General features: G+C 38.7%; 1 protein-coding gene across 4 annotated transcripts in view; it reads right to left on the bottom strand.

Annotated features, from left to right (window-relative positions):
* The window catches only part of LUZP2 (leucine zipper protein 2), a 286,406-nt gene that overhangs the window by 136,783 nt on the left and 136,502 nt on the right, over positions 1-13,121 (bottom strand). For all 4 annotated transcript variants that reach the window (XM_088058249.1, XM_088058250.1, XM_088058251.1 and 1 more), the window contains exons 3-4: positions 12,090-12,160; positions 8,371-8,449 (exon numbers count right to left, since the gene is read on the bottom strand). In XM_088058249.1, coding sequence (XP_087914375.1) covers positions 8,371-8,449; positions 12,090-12,160 — 150 coding nt within the window. The remainder of the gene's footprint in view (positions 1-8,370; positions 8,450-12,089; positions 12,161-13,121) is intronic.

Below are 13,121 nucleotides of genomic sequence, written 5' to 3'. Positions count from 1 at the left end.
CTGTGCATCAGAGACTGCTGGCTGTGCCTCTCACTGCTGGTCATGTGGTCTCTGCCGACACGGTGCGAGCCATGCCGGCTGCCAGATCCGCTCAGCACTTTTCTTCATGCAGAGCACCAGAAACAAGAAAAGCTGCTGCTGATGTTTTTGTCCTTCTCTCTGCAGCATGGCTGGCTAAAAGTGGCTAAACAAAGTTCATTGCGAGCCATGCTGAGACAGCAACATCTGAGGGCTGTTGTCCCGGTTGTGCTGATTTTTTGGCCCTGCAGTTCCAGCCACTACTGGCTGCAACTGGATCAGGCCAGCAGTGGCCACTCCTGGCTCGCGGCTGCTCCTGGCCTTAGGGCCACGCCCAGTGCCGATAGAGCCTCTGACTGACAGCCCGGTGGTGCCGCGGGAAAAAGGACTGGCAGGCACTGCCAGGAAGGGGCCCAGCCCTTGTGAGAAGGGGCCCCAGCCACCTGCTGGGACAGGGCCCTATGGACTCCCTAGTGAGGGGCTTGGCAGCCCACTTACCACCCCTCAGGGGGCAGAAAATCTTGGCCGGGCCACATGGGGCTGGCCCGGCCCAGCCACGCAGGTCATGCAGGTAACTTTTGAAGTTACCTCTTCAAAAGCTGGAAGACGAGAGAGCTTTGCCGGGCTTGGCCATCTTTAAAATGTGAATCTCACAGAGGAGACCCAGCTTCTAAATGGTTCAATAGGTTGTCAATACTCAGAGCTAGCCAGCTGCTGGTTTTTGCTAGGCACAGAGGAAGCTCTTAGCAGCCCCTCCCAGAAAAATCATTTCCATGGGTGGCTTCTTCCCTTCTCACCAAATGTCAGTTAATGCAAAACCAGCACATCTACCCAAGTTCAAGGGAAATTACAATTGTTCTAACATTGCAACAGATTTGTTAAGAAAAACAAAATTCTTGTAAGAAAACAGATTCAGATTATAGAGACATTGACCCAAAGGTTACTGGTTTGGATGTCATGTAGATAAAAAAATGACACCAAATCTACATGATATGACAGCTATTCTTAGAATCATGTCACACGCAACTAGACATGCCAATAATTTTAAAAAACGTCACTGAGCTGACAGCACTGTTACGTGTTTCAAAAGAGAAGTCAGAGAATGCTGTCATCCCTTAAGACAGAAATATAGGTAGATGGTCCATGAAACTAGTGCCACCTGATATACATGAATAGAACATCTTTTACAAACTCTTCCAAGGGTTTGTCTAAGTGCTTTGATTGTGGAAATACTGATTCCACATCACCCTTCTGTCTGAGAATGATGCTTTATTCAGCACTCGCATAGCAATGACATCCACAAACACTGAAATTTAGAACATATGTCGACAATAAATATTAAAATTTTGCACAACAAAAAATAAACGTCATAATCCAAATATCAGATCAAAATGAATGGGGAGAAATACAATACAGCTATTTGTTGTGGTTATTTTGTTTTTTCAGCTGTTCAGAGGAATTTCCAGCTGAAAAACCCCAAACAAACAAAACAAGACTCTTTCAAGTTATATGTGCCATTTGCTCTGTGTCTTTTTGTTAACAAAAGTGAAAATTAGTCCATGATCTCCAACTCCATTTCTGGAAGAAGTGGCTCCACTTCGCATTTAGAGATAATAGCTTGACATTATTAATATTTTTTTCACTGCACAAGAACTTAACACAAATTGCTTAGGCATTTGATGCTAAATGCAGAACAAAAAATTTGTCAACCTTCAATCATTGTTAAAGAGGCTGTTAGATTATCTGGAATGATGTCTTACATATTTTGAACGCATATTGTATAACTAAGCCCAGTATGGTCCTTCTGATATCATCTACAGTTCTAGTGTGAGATGATTTGTAGAGAAGCTCCTTCACAACCAAAGTTTTTCTGGAAGACTGGATTTGACCTTGAACGGAGGACTAGTCCAAAATTTAAACCATCCTTATCATAACTAGTGTTTCTCTGCACATTTCATTATCCCAGCCAAAATGGCTGAAACAATAGGCATAAATGTATCTGAGATCTGCCATAAATTTTCTAGGAAAGACCTGTCCCAAGACAGACTGCTGCTACTCTTTGTTAGTGCAACAGATGCAGGACACAATCCAGAAAGGCAGCACTTACTCATGTTAAGATCCCCCAGGTCAGCCCTCAGTGTGATTACTACTCGAAAGGACAGGATTGTCTTTACATATCCTTTCACCTTTCTCAAGCCTGAGCTGCTGCTTGTACCCTCAGAAGGTTGTTACTACCTAACAGGAGCTCCACTGGCTGCTATCTACCTACTAGAGGTGGTACCCACCAACACTTCAGCAGCTGCTCAGAACAGCAACTTTTTTGCTGCCTACAGTTCTTGGTTTCTCTGGCCTTAAAGGTTCAAAAAATGGATATGCAAACATAGTAACATTGATATCTCTGTTTCTGGTTAATCATTTACGCAATGCTAGTGAAAAGTCTTGCTACATTAGATATATATAATTATACGTTTTATATATACATTATATCTAATGTATAGCTGTTCTGTCCTTTGTTTCTGTTCCTTTGTTTGTTTTGGTCAGAGTCCTTAAGTAATTTCCCAGGTATTTTTCATTTAATTTGACTTAATTCATGTGAATCCTTATTTACACTTTTACAGTGACTTAATAAAGAACACCTTCTAGCTGGTGTTACCTGTTGAATTTATACAGCCAATTAACATATATACAGTAAATACTGTACTATGCCTCTTTGGCAAGCGCAGAAAAGAAATATGTATTTCCACCCTTCCCCCTCTCACCAGTGTTTCATTAGTCTCTGTGAAATGTAATTCTACTTTAATTTACTCTGATGAAAATCAAGATCTACTTCACCAAGTCCTATAATATAAAATGTGCTTAAATTGGATTAGAAACAAGTTTCACAATTAATTAAATTAGAATTAAATTCAAGCTCCCATTATCTCGCTAGTCTTGCATTAAAGTACTAAGACCTTCTTTCATAGATTTCACATTGTTTTCAGAAAAATGTGGAACACACAGAGAAACCCAGTATAAAATAACCTTGTGTGTTAATAATAATATCTATTTCCATTTCTAGCAATTTTCATCTAAGGAACCTGAGGCACTTTTTGAATATTCATTCAGTCTCACTGTATTGTTGAGCTTCACTATGTACATTGCACTCTGAGGCATAAAGAAATAAATGTCACAAACCAAGGACACATTTCTGATTTCCTTAGAATTATTTGCAAGTTTAATATGCTATTAGTGGCAAGTATTAGAATACAGCTCAAGAATTCAGATTCTTTAACCATCTGCCACCTCCTCAAGACAGGTTTTGTTATACACTCAGAGGAGCTTTTCCTGGTTTCTACACCAGGTGATATTTTTCATAGTTAATAGCAGATGTTGTTTTGTGTGAACAAATCTTGCGCTCTTCAGAGTACTAGTGTGGTAATGAACGTACACAAGGCACTGTTGCACAAAAAAAAAAAAAGTACTATATAACAAACACCAACAAATCCATTCACTACCTCTGAGATTTATGTAATCCACATCTGAATTAGTCTTGAGTATCAAAATCTAATCAAGACATTCAATAATGAAATATGTTTTCCACCTTCCATTTGTAGGATTAGAATTCATTGTGCTAATAAAGTCAATAGGAATGCATTAAATGCACCTGAAAAAATGTCAGCTTTCAACTAGTGTGTTCTGAGTATTTATCAGAGACAACTAGATACTCATTTTTTCGTATTTCAGAACTGTATTGAAGGAGGTGATTCTCCCCCCTACTCTGCTCTTGTGAAACCCCATCTGGAGTAGTGTGTACAGTTCTGGAGTCCCCAGCATAAGAATGAAATGGAACTGTCAGAGCAAGTTCAGAGGAGGGCGACAAAGCTGACAGGAGGACTGGAGCACATCCCCTATGAAGACAAGCTGAAAGAGTTGTAGCTGTTCAGTCTGGAGAAGAGAAGGTTGCAAGGAGACCTCAGAGCAACCTTCCAGTATGTAAAGGGACCTATGGGGAAGCCAGAGAGAGACACTTCATCAGGAACTGTAGTGACAGGACAAGGAGTAATGGGTATAAATTGAAAGAGGGGAAATTTAGATATTAAGAAGATATCCTCCACTTTGAAGGAGGTGAGGCATTGGAACAGGTTTTGTGTGGAGGTTGTGGATACCCAACCCTGACAGTGTTCAAAGCCAGGTTCAATGAGGCCTTGAGCAGCCTGATCAAGTGGGAGGTATCCTTGCTGAGAGCAGGGGAGGTCGGGATTAGATGATCTTTAAGGTCCATTCCAAACCATTAACATTTTATGACTCTAGGATTCAATATAGACAATTTTATAGATTGTCTCAGCACAAAAGGATCTTAAAACAACTGCAGTTTGTTTCAGTTTTTTTCTGGATATATGCTGTCCGGGCTAGAAAGAGCACCAAAATATTTTATCCTTTTCAAACTCAATATAGCTTTCAGATTACTTCTTTTTGCACCTGAAGAGGATAAAAGTTCTTTCTTTTCTCTAGACAAAAATACAAGTACCAAAAATATACTGATTATATGTTGTGTGGTACACTAGAACAAAAAGTATCTTTACTCTTCAGACTTCTGAGCAACAAAGGGAAAAAATATCTTTTCAAAAATCAGATTAACTGATAGAAACCTGCAAAAGGAATAGTTTGGTCTGCAATCTATGCTGTTTCTAATTAGAAGGTAGCAAAACATACACTCTCACATTTTATTCACCAAGGGCGTAAAACCCCATACAAATCGTAGTCATACAAAATAAGGCATTGTATATATTTGTTTAATTCAATAATTACATTTAAACCTCTGTCTTGAACAAACCCTTGCTTTGTGACCCTGGAAGACAGCAAAATCTTAGTAAATAAATCAGTAGTTATCCAGTATGAAATATAAAATAGATCTATAAACACTTTTAGCAGGTTGTTTTCAAGTCCAGAGTTCAAATCATAGAACACTTAAGGTTTGAAGGTACCTCTGGAGATTATCCAGTCAGCTTATGCTCAGTTATGTCCATTAGGAATATAGGAATTAGGAATATAGAACTAACCAACATAGGAGAAATTTCCTTCTTCCATCTTATTAAACATGCCTCTACTTTTCTTTTTCCCTATAGTAGCAAAATGTGTCTATTTATGCTCCAAAACATTACATTGCTACATGAAAGTCAGAGCAATTGTGCAGTTTGTCCAGAAACAGAATTTCAGTAAACCAGAAAATCTTAATGGGACTTAATGATACCTTCTATAGTGATAATTAGTTCTACTACAGTCAAAATCAGACACTATTTTGCTGCTGAAAATCCACAGTAATTCAAAAAAATGTCAATGGATGTATGACAGTGTGTATTAGTATAGATGAGACATGAGGGTCCATATGGTGAAATCACAAAGTACCTTGGACTTGATTAGCATAAGAGACCTGATAGCCAGGATGCCTTGGCAGGAACAAACAGAGCTTTGAAGATTGCAAGAAGATTGGATCAAGCCTGGGACAGGAAGAAGATTGAATCAATGTTGAAATATGCATGTATGTTTGTATGGTTTGTATGATGTTTAACTCAACCATTGTCACCTTCCTAGAATAGTATATAAGCATATGTAGACCAAAGTAAATTCAGATTCTGATCACCGAGTCAGTTGTCCCTGTCTCTCTTCATTGCCAATACTTCCTCACCATGTGAGGGAAAGGACTGGCCTAGCTGGTACAGTCAGCACGCCCCCAGAACTGATTGTGATGGTGAGAGAACTGTGTCTGGGTCCACAATCACCTGATCAGCTGTGATGCAAATAGTGAGCTGAGGAACGAAACGATGGGATGGAATGTGTCCAAAGCGAGAGATGTTAATGAAACTATGCTTGATCTTCTGTGCAAACATGGGTCCCCCATCCTAAAGCACAACTAAGTCACTTTTACCATGAGTGTCACGCATGCTTCCTGATGCCACTCCTTCTTCTGCTTTTACCCTCTGCTTCTGGGACAAGGTCAGCATTAAGCTTTACAACCTGGGCACCCTCCCTGGACATGATCCAGAGATGTGAATGCTCCCTGCTTATACGGCAGTCATGGACATGCTTGAAAGGGAGGGGGGCAGTGAGGCTGCTTGCAAGGCTACCTTTGAGATGGTCCTGGCAACCGTGCTGGACCGAAACCTGCCCAGGTCCCACTCCCCATGCCCCATCTGCATGCCCTCCCTGATGGGCACCAGGGATAGAGCCTGGTCACCCCCTCCAGCCTCACTGCTATACCGTCAGCAATCCCAGAACTGCCAGACAGGATGGGACACTTATGCAGTGGACACTGACTCTGATAGTGAAGGGGAAACTGGATCCTTTCGACCCCGGCCCCAAAAAAGATCCAGACTTACTCCCTTTGCATATGCATAATAATTGGTTATGGATGAAAAAGAAAGCCCTTAAGGACAGAGACTTAGATACTGCGGCAGAAATCTTCATGACCCACATGCGACTTGGCCCAAGGAGGGGAAAACCACAATGGGAGCCCTCAGGCCACTCAGAAATTAAGGCTAATCTATGTCGCTCCAAGTTCCACCAGAATGGCCAGCCTTTACAGGGATACTCATCTCAGAATGTGGGACAGCGACGTGCAGACACAAATCACACAGCCAATGCAGCAGAAGATGCAGCAACCAGGAGCAGTGGTCAGCTTCCAGCTGGCCCAGCCCCCTGCCACAGGACCATCTGTGACCTACGTGGAGCTACCCCATTGCCACTGGAGCAGTGCCAGATAGGACACATCAACCAGTAACACAGTAACATTAACTGACTGCTCAGTATTTTGTCTCCATACAGGAATTTCTGGACCCTTGAAACCTGATTACCACCATGCTTTGCTTGTAGGTAGATCTTCCACCTTGGCAACAGGATTATTTGTGTTGCCAGGAGTTATTGACTCTAATTCAGTGGGGGAAATAAAGACCATGGTTCATGGACCGAGGAGGAGGAGGAGCTCATGACTCACATATTTTGTCCCACCTGCAAAGGAAACTGTGAACCTTGGGTTTTATGTCAGTGCAAAAAGTGTGGAAGTCAGTGGTATCGCAGAGCCCTTTTGGCAAAAGCATGGTGTGAATCATGTTATGACGTGGAGTTACAAATAAGGTATAAAGCCATTGAATTTTTAATTGTAGTAGGCCACGAGGAAGAGGATAGCCCTCGCCTCCCTATTCTCAGGAGAGAAGTGTTGAGGGAATCTGAAAATAGCTATATTTGCAAAGTGGAGTGAAAACAAAACAGCTTGTTGCCTTCTATTTGGCCAGTCATTGAACAAGCTTGGGAAAAGACAAAAAGGGAATGTGCTAAAAGATACGCTTAGAAACTAAAATCCAAAAAGTTTTTGCCACAACACAGTTAAGAAAAAAGCATGGAATTAAATCAAATGCTATGCTTATGTTTATTAACGTTGCACAGCTTGGACTGTTGTCCAACCCAAAACGAATGTTTGGATAGCACTGGCTAATGTAACAAAACAAAATATCCTATGCTTAGCTACTGCATCCCCAGAAAATCCATTTCCAACCTGTTCATTAACTCAAAATCTATCCATAAAGGCATATAGCAAATAAAAAATAGTGTGTTTAAAATAAGAATAGAATCTGAATCTTAGCTAGATAACCTGTTTAGTGTCTGAGGTTTAACACCCTGTCTAAAAGATTTCTTTAGAATAGGTATGCATGTGATGATTTTGATAATAATTGTATTAATTCTGATACCTTGTTTACTTCAGTGTATCCATAGATTGATTAATAAAGCCATTAAGGTAATATTTTTGGTAGAAAAAGACAGGGAGACATATGGTGAAATCAAAAAGTACCTTGGACCTGATTAGCATAAGAGATCTGATAGCCAGGATGCCTTGGCAGGAACAGAGTTTTTAAGATTGCAAAAAGATTGAATCAATGTTGAAATATGCATGCATGTTTGTATATCTTTAACTGAATCATTGTAGCCTTCCTAGAATGGTGTATAAGCGTACGTAGCCCACAGTAAAATCGGGTTCTGGTCACCAGGTCAGTTGTCCCTGTCTCTCTTCATCGCCAATAGGTCCATAAAGATCATCTCACCAGGGAGAGCACTTAGGCCTCAATTTCCTGTCTTAAGTCTCCAAAAGTGTATAAACATACTAAACTCCACAGAAATAAGGGAACACAGGAATCTTAGTATTTTAGAAAATTAAAACTTTTTCCATCTCCTTTCTTCTGAAGCTTAACTCTTGTTAGCAGAGTACTAACATATATGTGAAATCCATTCTTTTTTTTGCAAAGTTTTTTGAGCTAATAAGTTCTTAAGGCAAGATTAAGAAACAACAGAAGAAAAACAAAAGAAAGAAAGAAAATCACTCACAGTAGCCTGCTGCTTCTCTGCTTTCTCAGCTGCCTCATTAAGCTGTTTTTGGAAGGCTTCCTGGAGAGATTTCATTTCCCTAGTGTATTGAAAACACAAAACACAAACTTTAACACAAGTTTCCATTACGAAATAATTCTTCAGATCCAAAAAATGGACCTTCAATTATTCAGAGTAGCAAACAGATGTACTTTGTCTATGAGTCTCACAAATAAAATCATAATGACTCCATGAAGTATAGTACCAAAGCAAAACAAAAATTATCTATGATGCAAAGTGGCCAGTGTTTATATCTACTGAATGGCCCACTGTGCAAAACATCTGCTAGTGCATAATTTCTAACAAAAATTATTGGCACCAAGAAAGTGAGGAAAGTGGGCAAGTTAAAATTCACTGACATCGAGTTCTTCAATAAGAATAAAAATAAAACATAGTTTTTCAATAAGAACTAGTTTCTATCTGCTTTAAAATAAACAAATAAATCATGCCCTAAAAAAATTTAACTTCATATGGCACTTTCTAGAGACAAGTAACAAAAAATTCATTAGAAGATTCTGGCATAAAAAGAAAAAAGAACAGGATAATTTCTTGGATTGGGCTTTTTTTGAATCAAGTGAAAACCTTTTGCATTACTGATTCAGTCGGAGATTTTCTCCAAACTGCAAGAATTTTTTACTCACAGCATATGACACACTTTGAAGTTGTAGCAAAGTAGTAAAATGACATATTTCATAACTGCTGTAAACAAACAAACAGCTTTTGGTTTCTGCTTGCATGGATGAACGCTCAATGAAGATCAAGCCAAAACTGGATTTACACACAGTAACAGATAATAATTTAGCCCTTTGAAACATAAACTGAATGGAAACCACTTAATTTTAAAAGAACTTGATACCTGCAGGATCATCTTTCTTTTTAGCTGATAAGCCCTACTACTTTCAGCAATTTCAGCAACACTAGTACAGAATGGATTTAATTGAAAAGTGATTGAGCAGCATGAAAACAATATACCATCAGCACTAACAGATGCCATCATTTCAAAGTGCTGATGATACACAGAAAGAATAAAACTGGGGGCATCATAGCAAGTGACCAAGTTTTACCTGCAACTTGGAAATTACTGGAGATTTTGTACAAAAGGAATTTTTAAAAATCTATTTTTTTAGTAATAGAACATTTACTTACAAAAGCTGAGATTCTAGTACTCTAAACTTTACTGTATCATCCAGCATTGTAGAGCATAATCAAAGTCATGCTCAGGCCAAATACAGTTCAGGTTTGTTCAAATAAAGATTGTAACATTAATATTAAGATATATTTTGAATTTTGGCTTCAATGCATTAGTTTTAAGCATAATACTGTCTTCACTTTTCTTCATTTACTGCAGACAAAACATAGCCTGAGGACGCTGGCAAATAAACAGTGACCTTTCCTTAGTGAAAGTCTGTAAGAAAGATTCTCTGGCACATTTTTAATACCTCTTTCAAATGCTGAACTTCTACACCTCTCTGGAAATGAAATCTAGTAAGTCTGTAAACAGGTGGAAACAGTAGTATCCCCAAATCATTTCCTTGCAGTATACTGTAAAAAACCTTTAGTTTTCTGAATGATCGAGCGGGCTGCTCGGCAGCGTATTGCACAGATCCAGTCTTTATTTCTGGGAACTGCCCTTCTGCTGTACACTTAATGTTTGAATGCCTTAGAAGCAAAAGTCAACATGTATTTTCGGTTGGATCTTGAGAGACTGCAAGTGGTGGTTTAAGGAGGAGATTAGGAAGTGTGAGGATCTGTGAGCCCTCTATTCAGGAGAGTGGTAAGTCCCCCTGGAGAGACGCCACAATGGTCTAAACTGGCTCACCTTAAAGAGAAAAATGGTTGCCTCTCCTAGGTTGCCTCTCCTAGGATGCCTCCTTGTTGCTTATACATGTACCCCAGTTCTACCCTTCCCCCTGACCTGTTGGCCAGCACCTTTGCCCTCCCCCTGGGCAGTTTCTTCCCTGCCTCCTTTCCTCGGGCCTTCCCTTATTCCTAGAACCTTCTCTCTTCCTCTGTTTCCTATTGGCCCAAGTTCTCTAATCCCTCCCTCACCTCATACCGATTGGTTCTGACACTTTGGACCCTCCTCTGTACCACCCCCTAGTTTCATTGGTCCTGGTTGCTCCCCGCCCCCAGTACAAAACACCTTGCACAGCCTTGTTTTGTGCCTTTTGTTTCTGGCCCCTTCAAGAGTTGGAAGCAATAAACTTCCCTCGTGGAACCCATACAAAGATCCCTCTCAGCCCTTTGTCACTGACTCCGACTACATCTATTCGGCAGTGTGAGTGTGGGTGTGTGGCACTGGCAGAAGCAATTTTCCTGGAGATGCTTCTGGGAAGGTTGCAGCACCTTACCAACAACTCCACACCGCAACAGGAAGAATATTTGAAATATATATTAAAATTTTCTTTTAGCAGACTGAGTTTTCCCATCTGCAACTAAGATCTATTTACTAAACAGTCCATTAATACTTTTAATTAATTCACATCTCAGTTTCATAAAGGAAAGTTGTATAACAATCAAATTACCACAAAACTGCATTCATGTATGAAGAAGGATTTCATCTGTGCAAAGGACAGCTATGATGCTGAGATGTACACCTTCAGTCACATCCAAGCCACTTAAGTATTTAAATAGGACGTTAGCTAAAATCTTGCCTTTATAATTTATTTGTCTGGAATAACTGAAAGACTGTTATATATCACAGTTAAAATAAGAAATTCTACTGGTATTGTATTCTGGACCTTATATATTGGGTATTTAAGACATGAAGGTCATTTTCTCACATGGTTTCTATGTAGCAATGCAATTTCATATGTATTTTTTTGTGTACTTCTACAATGAATATAGATGTAAGACGGCCATGGAATTTAATTACTGCATTTTTAACAATGAAAGAAGTATGACCTTAATATTTCTTACTAAACATTTTTCCTAGGGAAATTATGAAGTATAAATGCACTCAGTACATACCATTTTTCCAGCAAAAGTGGTCACTATATTAGTTATGTTTTCTTGTTATTAAAATTGTATTGATGTTGCTATTTGCTGGTCTGAATTTGAAGAATTAAGAAACACAGAATAATAAGACTTACTTGCAATGAAGCACTAGGGAAATTGAGACTAAGGACTAGGCTGGAAACTTGCATTCCCAGCCATGGGAGCTAATTTTTCAAGTGCTCAATGAATAATTTTCAATTAATACTACTTTCTCCTCCTAACTCCATTCATCACAAATATTCAGTGCTAGTATTCCTGTTTGCACATGGATTAGTGATTTTGAGTGCCTACACACATAAACACTTAATTAAGATGTTTGAATAAATGTCACCATCTTCAGGCATAGAGATTTAGACACTTTAGTAATTTAATTTTCTAAAAAATCTGAATTTATTTTTTAAGGAGTACTTCACGACTAAATCTTCCTTTAAAATTCAAAATGCCTTTCTTTAGCAGATATCTCACCATACCATTTTAATAAATTTTCCTGTCATATTTCCAATATAAGAAAATACATTATTTGTTTCAAAAAGAGTATTTCCTGCCTTTATTTTACTGTTACAAAAAGCAGACTCTGGAATACAGCAGTGTTTATCTATATAGTAGAAGGAAAGTTGAAATTTACTAGTCACACAGTTTTCAAACAGGAAATGGAAAGAGAAGGAAGAAGGTGAGAGTCTTACCTTTGGTTTTGGCCCAGTTCCAGAAGTTTCTGCACTTCATTTTTGGTTGACGCTTCATCATTTTTTAAAGACTGATAGCAACAAAAAAACTCTATTAAAGAGACCTTTTTTATTACTAATCTGTAAAAGTATTTGGCCCTCATTCATAGAATGGTCCTGGTGAATTGCAGACATTACCATTTAAGAAAACTGGAAGAATAGTCTAATTTTTCTTTTACTGTAACTCAAACACAGTTAACTGTACATAGCTGTGTATTTTTCAAATATGAGAGATATATACAATAAGCAGATTTAGAAACAGATGAATGATTAAAAGCATTAGAATTTTATGAAAAAGTGAGTGTGTGTATATACAAAAGAGAATACTACAGCCCATATCAGTACCTCTGTATTGTTGACTCTAAAATATTTCACAGAGTAATTTTGCTGAATACTACCTTCAACTGTGCTACATTCTAAAATAAATTTGGTACAAGGAGAAGCATATTTCTCTAAAAAGTAAGAAAAAGCCTACAATAACAGCAATAAAGCACTCAAAACCCCCCTAAAATTAAACCCAACTACCAAGCCCAAAACCCCAAAGATAAAAGGGTTGATTTATTAAAACCAGAGAAGTCTGGGACATAAGACAATATAATAATATAATATAGCACAGTACTGATACACACCACTAGCATTCTCCTCTGAACAGACAGTGCTTCTTCTACTTTTATTTTTTCCATCTAGCTTACATTGATGAAGATAAAAATGTATTGTCAGAAAAATAATTTCCTTTAAACTGGCATGAAATACAGAGAGCAATTTCAGTTGATGAATCTAAATGTTTTCACCAGACCAACAGACTCTAGTGGGAAAAGACAGGTGCTCCTTCAGCTGAATATCTGGGCCTCAGATCCAGAGCAGCATTTTCAATCTAGTTTTTCCTCTGGGGAGCTGGTTTGAGTTCAGAGTTAATCTATTGCCCTTTCAGCCTAACCATGACACCCAAAAGTTAAATGCAGAAAAGTCTCAGCTCTCACTTCAGGCTCATCT

This window comes from Pseudopodoces humilis, chromosome 7 (genome assembly GCF_049639895.1).
Source record: "Pseudopodoces humilis isolate 2021_Gansu_Grassland_sample_001 chromosome 7, ASM4963989v1, whole genome shotgun sequence".
NCBI classification, from domain to species: domain Eukaryota; kingdom Metazoa; phylum Chordata; class Aves; order Passeriformes; family Paridae; genus Pseudopodoces; species Pseudopodoces humilis.
Note: the sequence above shows the minus strand (reverse complement) of the source record. Positions and strands in the feature narration are given on the sequence as shown.